Source organism: Buteo buteo, chromosome 2, assembly GCF_964188355.1.
Source record: "Buteo buteo chromosome 2, bButBut1.hap1.1, whole genome shotgun sequence".
Taxonomy (NCBI): domain Eukaryota; kingdom Metazoa; phylum Chordata; class Aves; order Accipitriformes; family Accipitridae; genus Buteo; species Buteo buteo.
Genome location: NC_134172.1, coordinates 43,764,128 through 43,781,948, shown reverse-complemented (window position 1 = coordinate 43,781,948; position 17,821 = coordinate 43,764,128). Strand labels below are relative to the sequence as shown.

At 42.9% G+C, this 17,821-nt stretch overlaps 1 protein-coding gene across 6 annotated transcripts in view; it reads right to left on the bottom strand.

The window, feature by feature from the left end:
- RARB (retinoic acid receptor beta) overlaps window positions 1-17,821 on the bottom strand; it is a 336,213-nt gene that overhangs the window by 82,997 nt on the left and 235,395 nt on the right. The window contains exon 1 of one of the 6 annotated variants that reach the window (XM_075052527.1): window positions 12,452-13,171. The exons of 3 other annotated variants lie outside the window; for them this stretch is intronic. Coding sequence is in view for 1 of the 3 variants with exons in the window: in XM_075052519.1 (XP_074908620.1) it covers window positions 12,096-12,252 (157 nt within the window). In the remaining 2 variants the exon portion in view is untranslated. Of the gene's footprint in view, window positions 1-4,215; window positions 4,297-12,095; window positions 12,419-12,451; window positions 13,172-17,821 lie in introns of those variants that run through there. 2 more of the 6 variants (XM_075052519.1, XM_075052561.1) reach the window with 2 other exon arrangements.

Here is a 17,821-nt window from a genome sequence, read left to right as displayed (position 1 = left end):
TACACGTATGTATATAAGTATGTTTCACAAAACATACATTTTTTAGGGGAAAAAAAATGCCATGTTTGAGAGATTTGGGCCATCGTCTTCTGTAGAAATAAAGCTCATTTTTACAAATGCTTTTCCAGTTGTCACGGTTGGAAAGATATGCTATTAAACATAAATTCATTCAGTGCCATCTTCCCGAATTTGCTGAAGGACGACTTTAGTGCCTCTGCTGATACCGAAAGGGTTCTGAAGCCACAGCAAAGTATTACTGACAACACACCGAGACTATTAAAAAAATTGTGGATAGTAATGAAACTGCCTATAGGACTATCCATTTCACTTTAAGGTGCAGAAAACCTCCAACCTGTGGCACTAGTACTTCATGGAGTGACTGTGACAAGGCAGAGCAGCTATTTTAAGGAATTAGTAAAATCTAATGGCACAGGGTTGTTAGTTAGAAATCATTGCTTTTAATTTCTTAGTACTTGCATAAGTCTGACAACTGTACAGTAGCATGTAATTGCCCCAAACTGCAATATACCTAGGTAAGCTTTCCACAGAATAAGTTTAGCATGCTTTCCTTCACTTCCTTTTCTAAGTTCTGATCCTGTTTTGTCTCTCGTTACAGGGACCTCTTGGAATTTTGGGGAAATCTTATTAGTTCTTTTTCCACACTTTAACCCACCAGATATGACACATTTGTCATCCAAAGATGACAATCTATAAAAATAATAATTTAAAAAAGAGTAACCTGTGAACTCAAGAGACGCTCTCTGAGAAAACTCACCTCTGACCAACTTACCCTGGGATCAGCCCCTATGGGCAATCCCAGTGGGACAGGGGCACATTTTGGAAAGCTCCTCACACCACCCAGGCACATGGGAGACCCTGCTGTTTCACAGCACCCCCGGCATTTGCAAACCAGTTTGCCTGATCACTGACTTCTATTGTTTCTTGAGATAAGCAGGGCCCCAGTGAACAATTAAAGCTTTCAATAAATAATCTGTAAGCACATTCATTTGATTTACTGTTATTTGATACAGCAGTTAGTTTCAATGGGGCAGTTACTATTGATCACATAAAGTACTACAGACAAACATGAAACACTTCCAGAACTCCATGGATTATTACTCTTTATCTGCCACTCATCTGGGTTACTTGTAATGGTTGCAAAATTTAAAATCAATAATAACAATTAGCGTTCTGTATACTCTCAGGAATGAATCACGTGAAATATGTTTTTTTACAAAAATGAAAGGCTGGAGCGCTTGCAAACATGGAAGACTCTTGCAAGTAGCAAAACTCTAAAATAATTTATTCTGGTATTATAAAGCGTCCAATAAAGGGGGTAAAGATAAGAAAAAATATAGGTATTTTAAATGCACCTGCAAGCATACAGACAATTATAAAAGTGTATTGGTAAGATCTTCAAAGTAAATTGAAGAGATTTAAGAATACAACTTTCAGCTAAGCCAGTGAGAAAGAGGTACTGAATTTTTCCTTAGAAAATTCCACTGCAAGCCCTAGAGTTTCATACCCACTCCTTGACCTCTACAGGAGTTTTGGGTTGTTAACAATGGCAGGACTTGCTCCTATGTAGGGAACTGAAGGCATAGGAAAAGGTCTAACTCCTCTTCCCACTAGCTTTTACTGGAGAGACTGTCACCAAAAAAACCTGGTATCTAAATGTAAGAAATGAAAGCAAAACGAAATTAATAAAGCTGGAAACCGATTGTAATGGATATATGTTGAAAAACACCTTTTCTCTTAGCTTCAGATTCATATAAATTAGTTGTGAATCTAATGAAACGCATAGAAATAACAGTATTTTGAGATCTCTGCTAGAGTAATAATTCTAGATAATTAAAATGCAAAGCAATAAGAGAAATGTTTTATCATTAAACTGTAACCAGAGCTCTGTGTGAAATCATCCATTCAGAAGACGTGGTTTTCATCAATTATTTGTTATTTATCTGATGTAAATATAAGAAGGTCTAATTAAAATGTATGACTCCTTATGCAGCTTCTTGTCATTAAGACCAATGAAAGCATTCTGAAGACCATAATGAAATAATTATGTTTGCCTTTAAGAATCCTCTTCAACAACACATGGCAGTACTACACTAAATTAAAACATCAGGAACTAAATTTCTCTTGCATCTATTTCCATTTTCACTAATTATACCCCCAAGCTTTGGAACAGACCAGGCCCTAAAATTCTTTTGAAGCTGAAACAGCCTCAGGAACAGCAGCCTTTTCATAGTAATGGACTTTGATGAAGAAACAAAGGTAATGCAGCCCTGGAAGCATTAATATTTCAAATAGAGTTATCATGTGAAAATATGTGTTTATTTGAAAAACGGGGAAAAGATTGTTGGTAAAGAGCCAAATACGTGTTCCAGGGAAACCAATACTCTGATTTAATCTCATTTAATTGCGTCATTCCTTCCTCACCTCTTTTCGTCAGAGTATTTTCTTGTTCTGCACAGAAATTAAGGTTAGAGAAAGCATAACAAACACAGTATTACTGAGCAGTGTCAGTGTATTATGCTGTAACTAAGCTCTGCTTTCACATTCTGGTAAAGGTGAAAACAGCCCCTGTGAACAACTACAGCGTTCATACTGGACTCCATTTCAGGGAGAGGGGAACAGCTATTTTCCCAAACCATCCCCAGACACACAGTGCTTCCTAACACATAGCTCGTGCTTCAACCATGAAGTCTTGCAGGACCTCTCCAAAACAGAGAGAGGAAAGGATTCCGATAAGGAAAAAAAAAAACAACACAGAAGGATGTGAGTCAGCTCTGACTTCTTGCAGGCAGCCAAAGGCTTCGTTTCAAAACTTCAGAGAGATAATGGATCCTTTTTGGCGTGGTCTCAGAGAAGTGAATGTGGCAATACACGCAAAGCGTAGAAAGACGAGCAGTTCACATACCTAACCTGCATAGCATGTGACGATATATGCAACTGTGCAATCAGAAAAACACAGCCGGAATGTGCTCTCCAAATGGAGAGAGGAAGGCTGAAGTTCACCGGGGGATGAGGGCTTGGGAAAAGTATATTCTTCTGTTAGCTGCCCTCATCAAAGACACTTTACACAAATACCTGAAAGACGTAGGTGATTTGCCACTTGTTCTGCATTTTACATCTTGGTGTTCAAAGCATGGGGTGCAAACAGAAGGATCTTTAAGAAAGACAGGTCTCTGAGACTTGCCTGGCAGCTGCTAAGGAGGATCTGACTTATATCCTGATCCAGTAACTAATAAAATTTCTTCCTCGAATCACTGAAAATTGGAAAACCAGACAACAAAGCAATGCAAAGGAATACTCTGAAAAATGGGGGAGGGGGAAGAAAAACCTCCTCAGACCAAAAGTTGAGAGGCAGAAGTATGAACAACTGCTTAAAAACAAACCAACCACCACCACCACCACCCCCCGCCCCTCGCTCAGGACCTGATCTTAACAATAAAAAAGCTACACACGCATGACTTTTTTAGCCAGTCCTTTGACTGGTGCCCCAGGCCAAAAATGCAGATTGCTGGATCAGTGCTCTCTGCTAGGAAGGCAAGGTTTGTAGAGAAGATAGGATCTTTGATTAGAGCAACCCAGAGAGCTGTGCAAAAAGACCCCTGAGAGTCGTGCTTTGCGGGGGCACAGGCATTTCCCTGCGCCTGAAGCAGGGTCCTGGGGACAGCATCCGCCTGCGGATGAAGCGCCTGGGCGTCCGCCGCCCTTGCCAAGGGGAAGGTTTGGGCAGGTCTCACCAGATGGCACTGTGACACAGTTTTCCAACTCCTTTTTCTTCGTGTGTGCGAGCGAATGTTCAGTCTTGGAAAGACAGGCAACTCCGGTCTTCATTGTGGGGTTTGGGGTACAAGGTGAGGAATTAAAGAGGTGCTGGGCAGGTGGAGGGAGGCGAGCGGCAGAGGAGCCTGCTCCCTGCCCCGGTCTCTGCCCACAGCCAGTCCCTCAGCAACAGCGCTGGGGGCAGGAGGCTCCGAGAGCCCCGAAAGCCAGGGTACGGCTGCGCCGTGCCTGAACGCCTCTATCCCAGATCAGTATTTATGAGCAAGTGAAATATTTAAATCAACTCAGATGCCGTTACATCCACTTATTGTGCAGGAACATAGGAATCCCTCTTGGTATCGGTCACCGGCAGGCAGAGGAGTGATTCTGGCACAAGACTAGAAGATGACAAGAAAGTCTCGTAGGAAAAGAGATACACACCTCTATATGATGTGCTGCTGTGCCACCAGCCAGTTCGGCGGAGGAGACCACTGGAATGGTGTAATGGCCATTTCAGGAACTCACCACCACAGGCTGCATTCAGATGGAAAAAAAAAAAATCACAGGATTCGAGAGATTTTTTTGTGTTATTTGACCGGTTGTTTGTTTTGTTTTGTTTTTAATTGAACCATTCCTTCCACTGTTTCTATCCTATGGGCACAAATGGCCTTCTAGGATTGGAGCACCAGTTGAAGCAAACCTGAGTTTGCCACTCAAACTGTGGCAGTTGTTTCTGGTTGGTGCAACACTGGGCAACTTGTTTAATTGCTCCACACCTCTGCTATATATCTTTAAAAGAATAATGATCCTTCTTTCTTTCTTTCTAAGAAGAAAAGAAATGTTGGATATTCATTGTGCTGAACGTGCAGCACAATGGCATGAGCTTTTACTCGTATTTTGTAAACGTACCAGTACATAAATACACTAAAGGCTCACTCACACGACCGCTCTGTGCCTGAAACTCTTATTAAAATCAAGGGTGGAGGGTTGAGTGCATTTAAGTGCTTCACTAGATAAGGCTCTAAAAGACAAAAATACACTTAATTTGTCATTTTATCGTTCAAAGGTCCTTGCTAAAAATACAATGTGAGCCTAGAGAAAAATATTATGGTTCAATGGAAAGAGATCCTCCAAATCATTAAAAGAAGCTAAGTGGTGCTAAAAAAACTTTGTTGCGAGACATTTCTCTGCTCTTCTTCTTAAGGGATGCACTTAAGAGGGTAAAATGTAAGTCACTGAAAGTGCATAAAACGGAAATCCCTCCAAACTATGGACAGACTTTAACATCACGTCCTTAGTGGTGAAGATCCAGAGCACTCTGAGAATTTATAAATACTCATTCAAGCTTTAACCTATTAAACCTATACAAGTGTCACTTGCATGTGTGTATTTAACTTACATAGTTTTATAATATTCAGTTTATATATGGTATAAGCAGGGGAAAGAAAAATCACCTTGTCCAAGGGGAACAGAAGGTATATTATATACTCTGTGTCTAGGATTCTTTACACAGACTTGCTGGATTATATTTCCATCTCTCTTAACAAAAGTATTTGAAGAAGCTGTAAGGCTCAAACAACGCTAAAAGAAAGCGGGGTCAGCTATATAAGGGCTGGCATTAGTTTGTTAAAAGGTTTTTTCCTACCCGCTCCCAAATAAAGGGACAAAGAAATGAACATTGTGGGAATGTGTTTCTAAACCACATGATATCCTTATCAGATTGTCATGTACAAGGGAGGTTCTCACACAGGGACCCCATGCTGGTGAGCTGCCCCGTCACATGATGCAAGTTCTCCGTTCCTATTCAGATTACTAAAATGAGCTGAAGGAAGCTAGATTTTCCCCTCCTCCCTCCCCCCAAAATACGCAAAATGCACAGTGACCAGTCATATTAATTCACTGCCATTGGGAAAACAATCCTGAGCAGCTACTAATGATAAGTGAGTATGTGAAGAAGATAATCTAGCTATTAAAATCTATACCACAAATTTGAAACTGTCTCAGATTAATATCTGATGAGCAGACTTCAATGCAAGGAAGTAAACAGAGTACTGGAGAAATCTGCGAGTCAGACAAAATACAGGGAAAAAACCTCAGCTGACTTGTAAATTTATAGAAAGAGAGTAATATGTTTTTATAAACAAGTCCTACTTTGTCTTGTAAGTGTCTGTATTTCCAATGTTGTGAACTCTGTCATTGAATTCCTTTTCCATATAGTTTGGGGGAAGGGGGAAAGTCTTTTAAAAATTTTCGATATTAAATGAAGGTTCTAAATAGTATTTAGTCATTTAAATATCTGGCCTGTTTTTAAAAGTGCTGAGGGAGCTCCTAAATGCTCAGCATATTTGGAAATGAAGCCATGAAATGTGGATTTAGGATGCTAACTTTAGGCTACTGTTTCTGACATTCTTAACTTTTGAAACACATTTGCTCATGCAACAACAGATTAATAAAATCCCAGACCTCAGATTATTTTTAAGAAGACAGTTTAAAATCCACATTTTTGGATGAAAGTTCTTTACTGATTACAATTAGGAGGAACATCTAGGATTACCGTGACCAAAAAACTGCACAGAAGAATCGTTCCTACGTGATACCAGTTTGTTTATTTTGTACCTAGAATATAGTTCTCATAAAAAGACAGCAGCAGATGAAAGACATTACTCTTGGTCTGCCTGCTAGAAAATCCAGCTCTGCTACCCTCCTGCCTATCCTTTTTCTTGCAGTACAGAGAAAATGATTATTCTGTTACTTTAGAATAGTTTTAAGCATTTTGTGGCTTGTATTTTTGCGGTTCCATTTGGTTCGAAAGGGCTTGGATTTCAGCATGAAGTGGCACGGGTCACACTGCATGGGGACAGACTTCACGCACGTGAGCAAAGGTCAGAATCAATCATAGCTCTGTATTTCCAGGCCTACTACTTTTGGCAGTTTACCCGGCCAGAAGGGGCTAAAATAGTTGCTTCCCGAAAGAAGCACACATCAACAGGGGGCAGGAATACAGCTTCCCAACCACGCAGCAGCGAGAAGCGAGGGGAAAGGATCTCCTTCTTGCCGTGGCCACTAAGCCATCTAAAGGTTACGTGCGAAGTTTTCAGCAAGAAGTTGGAAGATTTCACAGCACAGTAACTCGAAAAGGACAATAGGCCTATTTAGGCAATTATATTGTGCAGGCTTTGTTACTGGGCAGCCCTGCTCAGTCCCAGAAAGTCTGGATAATCAAAAGCGTCCAAGTACAGGAAGGGGAAAAGTACAACCCCACCTTCCCGCACGGCCGCTGCCAGGACCTCTGGATTCGAAGGGTGAAGTCTCTTCACCGAAGCTCCTCGCCCGTTTTACACACCAACCCAGACCCTTCCTCGCAGAGCGCTGGAGAGCCCTCCCAAACCACCGTGCCATCATGGTTTGGCCCCGGCAGCCCGGCCCGGTGCCTGCGTCCGCCGCGCGGGGGCTGCTGGCAGCCCCCAGGGCACACACGGCGAGGGAGAGCGGGAGGCTCCCCCCGCACCCCGCAGCCGGTCCCCACGGCCGAACGGATCTGGAAACTCATCGCGGCCGCGCTCTGCCTCGGAGGTCTCGAGGGGACGGGGCACGGCGCGGCCCTTCGGGGCGCCGCTCCCCGGTCTCGACGCCGGCTGCCGACCACGGCCGCGCCTCGCCGCCGGCTGAACGAGACCCCCGCAAAACCGGCCCCTGGGGGCGTCTCGGGAGGGCGGGAGCGCAACGCGCCGAGCGGGGCGCCCCGCTCGCTTGGCTGCCCGTGCGGCCGCCGGCGAAGGCCGGCCCCGCCGCTCGGCCGGGCCGCCGTGCGGGCGGGAGCGGGAGCGGGAGGCGGCGGCTCGGCAGCGAGCGGGGATTTCGCGGGACGCGAGGATGACTGACTTCGCCGCCTGAAACGTTATCTCCCTCTCTCTCTCTCAACTCCTCAACTCGGCCGAAAGCCTCTTCGAGGCGGCGCCGCGCCGGCCTGGCTTTGTTCTGACAAGTCGCACCTTTGGTGCTCAGACTCATTAGGCAGGCGGGCAGTCACCCAAAGATACGCTGCTTCTCCTCCAAGCTTATCCCACCCCGGCTTCACCAGCGAACACCTCTCGTCTTTTTTGTCTGCGGGAGTTTTTGACAGTGGTGTGTGTCCACTGGCGCTTTCCCGTGCAGCTGCTGGACGAGGCTGACCGCGTCAGAGCCTAGGTAGAGAGCAGTCCTTCCCGTTTCAATCAGTGTGAAAGGAAAACATCCCCGTGCCGGTTTTTTGTTGAATGAAGGGGATCAGAAGCAAACGCTTTTCATCACGTATTCCAGGGCATTAAGCTACGAGTATAAAAATGTAAACAAAGGCTGTATCCCTAAGCAAATCAGTCCTAGTGATTTAGCTGTAAAGTTTATAGATGAACTTTAAAGAAAATAACCTGGTTCAAACAGATCTTGCCTTCTGGGCACTAGCAAACACACCTGCAGCAATTCGATACTTGGGAATGCAGATTACAAGTCCTTCACTTCAAAAATGTTTGTTTTTAAATTCAGAAAGATGAAAGAAAATAAAGTACTGAGCTTTTTTTCTGTTGAGCGCAGATGTTGCCAGCTTTTCCAGTGCTCGCAGGGAACGAGAACCTGACCCAAACAGTGCAATAATCCGGAATTCAGAAGGAAAATGCATGCCTTCTGCAGTCACATCTTCACGAACCTTCTGAAAGTTAATACCTACTAGATACTTTCCGGGCAAACACTTCCCACCAAACCAAAGTAAGAACTGTATACTACATGAGCTTTCACATCCTATTACGTTCTGCTGCTGTATCCATAACTTTTGCCTTCATCAAATTTCTTCTTCTTCTAAACCAAACAAAATGCGGTAGGCAGAAGTCTTCTATTTGATATAATTAGCTGAAACGCTACATACCACTGCCAAACAAACTTACTCTTGTTTTGGGCCTGCTCATTTGGGTTTTTGCCTGTTTAATTAATGAAGACTAATGAAGACTTTTTTTAATAGGCTTTTCCAAGGCCAAATCACCATTCCTTGCAGCTCCTCTCTCAGGGCCTGTCCTGTTCCCACTTCCACAGTATTTAGCTAGCTCACATTTCACCAAAAGTTACTTGTTTTCTCTCAGTATTTGTTGTTGCTGCACTAGGAGGGAGCAGAAAATTCTACCTTACTCAAAAAACTAGAAATTACTCACTCTTGCAATCTTAACTCTTTTGTCCTCTTAAGAACTATTCTGGTCTAATTTGATTACATTGACCTGATTTTTATCTTACGAGAAAAGGAGTGAGAATGACTCACGATTAAAAGCGCAGTTGGTCCTACTCTCATTTCTGAGTCCATAATTTTCTTTGCAAATAAATAATTTCTTTTTAAACCTACAACAATGTAACTAATATCACATAAAACATAAACACATATGAGCACAAAATTAGGTATTTTTTTGTGTGCTCGTAACAGATCTTGCAATACACAGTGGCTAACATTTGCAAACCCATAGCAGGTTTTTCCTCCCACAAGGGGGAGGAAAAAAATACCACACAAGTTAAGGTCATGTTTGGGTTGCGCCTTACCCTCTATTTTTACTTTGCAGACCCTCATGGACTAGAAAATTCGTGATGCTGCAGGAGTGCGCTTGCTTAGTGAATCATAACAGGATTAACGTACTGAAGATGTGCTGAAGTTGGAGACCTACAGCATTTTGCCCTAACCCCTGCAATGGCCAATTTTGCCAGTGTTTCAGTCAAAGCCCTGATGCTGTCTGGAATTGTTACTGGCCTGTTCAGAGTCTGCACTATCCGTGTATTATTCCCTTAAGAACCATTTACCTTTTACTCTACAATCACGTCTCTATCAAAGCAATATTTCTAAGGCCTAAAGCAATGGCTGCAGGTGTACTGCTTTTATGGCAGAGCCAAAAATAAAACAACAAACTAGACCAAAAAACCTATCTATTACATGTCTAATAATTTCAAAATTTCGCTGTGATTACCTTTCACTAAATCGCAGAGGTCTTCATAAAAATAGAGAATCAGGGAACACTTGAGTTAGAATTAAACATTGCGATCTTTGTATTTGTAAGCACTGAAGCAACGTTTAAACGATTAAAAGCTTTCTGGACCACAAAAATTTTGGTTTTGTCATTATTTTCATGAGATGCAAGATAAAAATCTTACATGTCGAGAATATTTTGTATTTCATAATCCATATTTACATATATTTACCCATACACATAAAGTGCTAACACTTTCTTCAAAATTAAAACCAAAACTTGCTCTAGAAATCAAACAGATTTCTTCATTTGGACCCTAACTAAATTGCTTTTCCACATTTCTATACCATTAACTTTCACAGTTCAAATTACAGCCACCGTACTATGATTCAGGTTTCAGCCTGAATTTAAATTCCCATGCAGTGAGGATTAATCCTATTGCTTACAAAGTTACGAGACTGGATCCCTGAATGCATTTTCCTGTATTTTTTATTTACTCTTGTTAATACAAGTTTCTTTGATTAGCTAAACTTTACTGTTATCAACACTTGTCTCTTATCACAGGCCCTAGGCAAATGACATATTTACCACTCATTCCATTCTGATAAGGGTAATCCTGTGTTTAACTTGCCCAAGAACAAACACCGTGTATTTTGTTTTTAAGAATCCTGCTTCTAGGTATTAACAACATACAAGAGAATGAGCAGGACATTTTTAAACCATAAGTTATTTGAAGAATATTTTGTGAACGTAAGCTTTTAACAACAGCATATACCTTCTACTCCAGGAAAGTTTATTTAATTCCAAGTTTCCGCAATATCACCACTGAAGTTATACTAAAGTTTAAGCCGCGGAGGGAGGAAAACACGTTTTTAGTAAAACATCTGTTTTGGGTTTTTTGTTTCCCCTAACTGAAGCTCTCCCATAGCTAGTACCAGTATTTTGAAGAAAAAGCTTTGTTTCGTATCTTGTTTGAAGCATTCTGAAAACAGCATGGAGAAAATAAACATCCCATGCTGAACTTCACAGTCTAATTTTAATTGTGAAGACATCAAAACATTTTCAGTGTTGTAGGCTGGTAGTCACTGATTTTTACAATTCTGTTTTCATTACTCAACCCACACAAACGTCATATGGTAACTGAAAACTTTTGAGCAGAGTGAAAAACACAGTATTTCACCAAACATTTTTTAATTTATTTTTTAATTCCCCCCTCCACTTCTTTGAAATAAAGTGTATCGAAGGGAGAACTATTCTAATTCCTAGATAACTTTTTAACATACTGCAAAACAAAAATTTCAGAGTCATACAGTTAATGGTGTACTGAAGTGCCCGAGAGCGTGCTAAAAACATTTTGATAGATAGCCAAGTCATTTATCTAAATCACCGTCAGAGCAGTGAAGCATCCTGCAAGCTTTTATGCAGAGTATAAGGTGATCCTTTCTAGCACTTTTTATCATTTCTCAAACTTGAAATTGTAGTGTTAAAATCCTGCCACTGTTTACCATCTATATATTTCAGCCACAAATCAAGACCCTATAACATAATAATACATTTTCAGAAGTGTCCTACCACTAACTCTCCCTCTTCGTTACCAGTGCAACGCTGCCTGAATCTCAAGGTATAGAAATAATTGATGGTTAAACTCAAAGGGTGTTCACAGTAAGTAGTTTTCTAGCAAAACAGCAACTTCTTAGAGCAACAAAGTGAAGAAGAAAGGTGGCAGCAAGGTCAGTACAAAGAAATATTGCCTTTTCTTAGGAAACTTAAAACTACTGTCTGATTTTTGGAATGGCACCTACCCACAGCAATTCCACATCTTTGCAAGAACTGTATGGAGCAGCATTTTAATTGCTTGGCTGCTCTGCTAAAATGCACTTTGAGACAACATGCATCCAGATTATCAAATGTGGTACAAAATTAGATTAAGGAGGCAAAGAAAAAAACTACCACAGAGATGTTATGTAAATTCATCCTTCACTGGTTGGAGTTTTGCAAGTATTTGCTGTTGTATATTATAATTTTATGTGTTCTTGCTTGGCTCCACAACTGTTGTTAAGATCAATATGCTACATGAGAAGGGATAAACAGAAAGCAGTCGGGTGACTCTCTCCTTTTTCCTTTCTTGCCAAAAGGAGGAAAAAGGCTTGCATACCACATTTTGCACAAAAACTCACCCCACCCCTCATTACCCCTGTGCTTAATTACAAGTATTTCTTTTTTAAATACATGCAAATAAATTAATAATAATAATAGTAGTAGTAGTAGTAATAATAATAATAATAGTAGTAATAATAATAATAATAATCGCAGCAGCTTTAAAGTGGAAAAATAACAGTTGGGACCTACATTGAGCACTGTGCCGGTGTTGCCACTCTGTTTGTGCCAATCCACTGAAGCATGCTTTGAGAGCCTTCTCCTGGAGCATGCAGGAAGACGGACTCGCAGTGTAGAAATCCAGCATCTGAGCAGGGCTCACTGCTAGAACATCCATACAGTCAAACATGATTCCCCCTGCACAGAACGCCTGCAAAAGTGCTTTCCTCTAGGTGTGGAGGAAAATGGCACATAAAAGTACACCCAACTCCATCAAACTCTGCCCCTTTTTTGGCACGTAGGCTGTTGGTCTTTTTCCCAGACCAGAATCATGAATTATGACAGACAACACAGCTAAAAGCCTGTAATTGATCCAAATGATCATTTACCATTTTCCAGGCTGCCCAGCCAATCCAGCAAGATGGGGGGAAGCCAGCCGCATCCCAAGTTTTAGCTCCCATCCATTTCCCCCCCAAACTGCGCTAGAGTCAGTCCCGCTCCTCGGGCGCCCGCCGGGTGCCCGCCGCCTCCCGCGCCGTGCCGATCGCCCGCCTCCCCGGGAGAAAACGGCTCCGGTAGGGACCCGGGATCCCCCTCGGCCGCGAATAGATCCTTCTGCCTCTGAACAGCTCACTTCCTACTACTTGTGTCACAGGGAATGAAAGATTGAATTGCCTAATATATGCGAGTGAACTTTCCGTGAACCCTTCCCAGGCTGCTAACCTTCAAATGACCCAAGCGGTCTGACATCACCAGCTCCCAGGATTCTCACACGCCTTCACGACTCCCAGCAGCCCTGCAAAAAAAGCAGGCAGGCGGGCAGGCAAAGGCTAGCCCCAGCCCTGCCGGAGTCGCCCCGCTGCCGCGGAGCGGCTGGCAACGGCGGCTGCCCACGGGGAGGCCAACTTGCAGAAAGACCCCAAATAATAAAGTTAAAAAAAACCACAAAAAAACACCAAAACAAAAAGCACCACAAAAAAACAACCAACCAACAAACAACAGGAGGAGGGGAAGGGGAGTGGGAATTGAGACGGAGACGTTTTCAGTGATTGTGCAGAATGGAGGATTTTTAAATTCCAGCTCGATTTGCTAAAAATTCTGTGCTTCCCCCCCCCCCCCAACGTGTTCTTTTCCTCCCTGGAGACGTCACGAGCAAGGCGCAGGCGCCCACTGCCATACCAGAGCCGTGGACATGGGCTTCGCCCCAACTTCTGGGGTGGCCAGGCCGGGCTCGGAGCAGCCTCATCCTAACACAGCCCCTGCGCGCACCAGCAGGGACACCCCCCCCCCCCCCTTCATGCCACCGGCGGAGACGACGGCCGGTGGGGTGCCAGCCCCACTCCTGGCAGGGACCTCACAGGCCCGTGCCTCCTGGGGTGCGGGGGGTAAGGTCCCACCTCTCCTCACCATCCCTTATGCTGGCTCCTAAATCACCCAGCGCTCCCAGGCCTCCCCCATGCGCCAGATTTGGCAGGCATCGTTGCCGGTCCCCATCACACTCAGCCCAGGGCAGGAGGCAGTCACACATCCCCTCTTCTCCCCAGCCCAGCTGCCGCCGGGTCCTGCCTGTCTCTGATTAGCAGAGAGGGGCCGGGGCCGCTCGCGTGGCCCCGGAGGGGCTGTATCAGCTTTCGGAGGGCTAATGAGCCCCAGCTCCCCGGGAGCAGGTCCGTGGGGAACGGGGACCCACCCCAGGGTACCAGGAGGGGAGATCGTGTCTGTCCCCTCCCCAGGGCAGGCAGCCCCTGTGGCCACCCCTTACAGCCATTTTGAAGTCATGGGGCTGCTCCCACCAAAACACCTACTGAGGTCTCTGCGAAACCACGCTGCCAGCAGCCCTCCCTCCTAGCGGGAGTAGGTATCAAGGCCTTCCCAGGTCTGTGGCCAGGATGCCACAGCCAGCACCGCGCTGGCCCATCATTTGCATAGAGCTAGCAGGGAGCCCCGTGCTTTTTAGGTACATAACCACCTTCTGCAAAGTCTTGCTCGCAGAGAATGACTCCATTGAGGCCTCCACCAGTCCTTATTCCTACGCACACTTTAAAAATGAAAAACAACAGCCTGGGAACACTCCCTCTGCCCCACTGGAAAGGACGTGAGCTCAATGACCACGTGCACGCTTTCATTTTAAGTGAGTAAGCCAAGTCACCTTCAGCCCTGGCAGATTGAGCACCGGCCTGGAGCAAGGTTTCCCGAAGCATGGAGGAGCCTCGCTTCCCACCCTGAAGCTAGCTCAGGTTCAGAAACTGGAAAACAAAACCCTTGATTACTGCTTGTTTCTTGAAAAGCCCAAGATGGGAGTCAGGCAGAGCCAGGGACGCTGTGCGCAGACATGGCACACAATTGGCGACCGTAAAGAAATGCTGGGGAGAGACTCACTCTGGGACCTGCGCAGGCACTTTAATGGATGCGGTGTCCCCTCTCCACAAAAAGTCCTTTGATGAACCGAAAGCTCTCTGACAATGCCTGCAGATTGTATTAACAAAACTTTTCACACAGGTTCAAGAATTAAAAAAAAAACCAAACCCAAACCCCACACACAGCACATGCACTTGTTCCCTGAAACCAATATACCCATGTTGAAAACCAACAGCCAGCAAAAAGACCTGCTGCAATCTGGAAGCTAATCCATTTGAAGAGATAAAAACAATAGCTTTTTTTAGCCTCCTTCCCCCTCCGACGGGAGAGCTCTGGCTGTCCCTGCAGCAGGCAGCCTTTCTTCCCGTCTTCCCTCCAGGCTGAAGAGTTACAAGCGCTGGAGTTTAACAGCGTCTTTTTAAGGACTTTTAAGGGCCTTCTTGGTCCATTGGGGGGTCCTCTCCCAGCCCGGACTCCTCCAGCTGAAGAAGCCCCTGACACTCTGTAATCCAAAAATTATGCACAGCACATGTTTATCGAAAAAGCCATCCTTTAGGGAAGGCTTGTTTAAACCATGTCAGCACAGCAAGCAGCATTTGCTGTATTAAAAAGGCGAGTGGAATAGTGGCTAATTTTTTGTTAAAATCTTGTTAAAATTTTGTTTTGAGTAGCAAAGCTAAATTAAAAGACAGTATTTTCTAACCAGATGACACAGAATGCACCAGAAGTTTGGAACATGTAACATGTCGCCACAAAAATAACTGGAAAGGATGATACAAAACACAGTATGTTTTTTCAGTCTCCGATTTAGGGAGAAAACGACATTTTGTGTGGACCAAGGCTCTAGGAACAGTTTAAGCTTCTGCCAAGTAAAACATATTGCCCATGTGAGTTAAAATAAACAAAATCAGACAAACAGAAATACAGTTAGTTATGTTTATTCCATTAGCAGTCTTATAATACCATATTTAAAAATAAAACCTGCCTGTTGTACCTCAAAATGTAGGCTGGCAACTTCTGAAAGTAAATGTCAGGAAGTCACGCTTAACTGCATATGAATTGAAAAAGATTGCTTTTTCTCACTGTATCTAAATGAGCCAGGTAGCTCATCATTTTTTATTACGAATAATAGTTGTGCTAATGCTTATACTTATTACTAAAACCACATGTAATTAACAAATTCTTCAAATAGCCTAATGGTTTGCTCACATACTTTATCTACAATACAGTAATTTATGTGTATCATATTTCACTCTGAAATAGCATGATACTTGTTTTTCTTAAACAGAGTATCAGGAAAAGCTACATTCATAAAATGGTGGGTATTTTCTAATTTAGATTAGGACTATGCATAATTATTGTGATAACTAATAGCCCTCTAATTCAAATGTAATGAAACTTTAAGTATTGCCACATATTTTAAATACCTACCCAGATCCCATAGAGGTGCGAGTAGGCAACAACTCTCCAGTATCTTCCACTTTATCCATGCAAAGAAATTGTGATTTCACATCACCACTTTGATCTGTTTTCTCTCAGACCGTGATGGCAGAAACTTTACAATAAACATATTCTTAGCCACAAGTGAAATAAAAAGCAAAAGTTCAAGTCAGAAATCTATTTCCTTTGGTGTTACTGTATATTTGTCAGTGTGACATAGCACATTTGAAACCCATAATCATAAAACAAAAATTTACAGCCAAGGTTTAGGGTCTACATCTGTTTCTCTGGTTTTTGTACTGCAATTACCCACTGGACAATTCAGAAAGCAGCACTATGAATCATGTACTGCACACATGTTTGTGCTGGTCACTTTTTTGTTAGTACAAGAGGCTGAGGATGCCGTAATATGCTTCACCAAGAGAAAGAGCATTAACTAGAATTAGGATGAGTGCACTGGGCTCTCTAATAAAAATGACTTTACTAGAAGCAACAGAGTACTCCTGGAATATTACAGGCATATTTATAGGATGGAAAAATTAAGAAGCACATGCAAAAATTCTCCAAAATGAAGTACCTCAGGGGAAGCGGACTTTTTTTTTTTCCATGCATTTTACTATTAATCAAATGTAGCACTCTCTTGAAACAGTTTTGACAGCAGAGTAAATGGTTACTAGTGAATGATGTGTGTGTTTAAGCAGTGAAAGCAGAGACAAAGTGATGTTTTCTTCTACTCCCTAGGCAAGAGCTGACACTAAGCTTGCTGCCTCAGCTTTGATACTCACAGATTCCTTTGTGTCAGTTGCTGGGAGAATCACTGGCAGTTCACTAACCCTGCCTCACACACAGGGGCTTTGATTTTTACCTCTTCATTGAGAATAGATGTTAATATGAAACAGTACTTGTCTGCCTTGGCAGTTTTTTTCCTTTGGTTTTTTTTTTTTTTCCCCCTAACTGGTGATACAGGGTTTCAAATCTGAAAACCTGAATCCCCCTTCACTACATGTATTTTTTTGTGTTGTAGGATGTTTTCCTCATGTCTCAAGCACATGAATGATGTCAAAAGATTATAGGGAAGACAATCACTGGATTACCAGAGAAGGACTGAATATTTAAAACTCCAAGGTAGTCCTGAGGAAATGGGTATCAATCCTGAACAAGAATGGCCCTGAAGAAAATAAAGCAGTAAAATTACTGGCACAAAATGGCACAAATGGCATGGTAAAACATGAAGTACAGTGAAGTTAAGTCAAAAAGGGGTTTCTTCTGACTGCTATATGCTACTATGCACTGCTCACAATAACTGAAACAGGAGTTTGCACGTAACAGGAAGAATTACTTCAGGCCTGAAACGTAACAGCAACTGGTGTAAGACTATTCAGTGCAGAGCAGTATTTCATTTTAGATGGGAAAAGCAAAGTTAGTCAGCTCCAGACTCAGAACGCAGGCATGCAACCAGTCTGCGAGTCATTTACCAATAAAGGCTTTTTGTCTGTTTTAATCTGTGAATATGTATTCGTAAAGATGCCTTTAAAGCTGATTGCTTACCTTAAAGACTATAAAAATAATTCACCTCCACAAACTTCAGTACACGACCGCGTTTCTTAGAATCCATACTGTGTTTTATACTCCTCTGGCCCAGAGCCAGAGGAAGAGAACTGCCCTGCATGATGAAACTGGAACTGTATCTGGTTCAGCAACCCATTTCTAAGAGCTACTAGATCTTTCTAAGGAAAATACAGGAATCCCTAGCGATTGGCAAAGTATAACTCACCCATAGGTCCTCTAATAGCCTGTTCTCTAACAGCAAATCACTTAAGCATTAAAGCATGAGATTTAATATCCTTTCCAAATTTGTTTTTGTAATAGCCCTGATATTCTAGATATTCATATATAGCCAATGTCTTTTTGGATTGTGATAAATTTGTAGCTCCATGACACAGAAGGAGATAGTAAGTTAT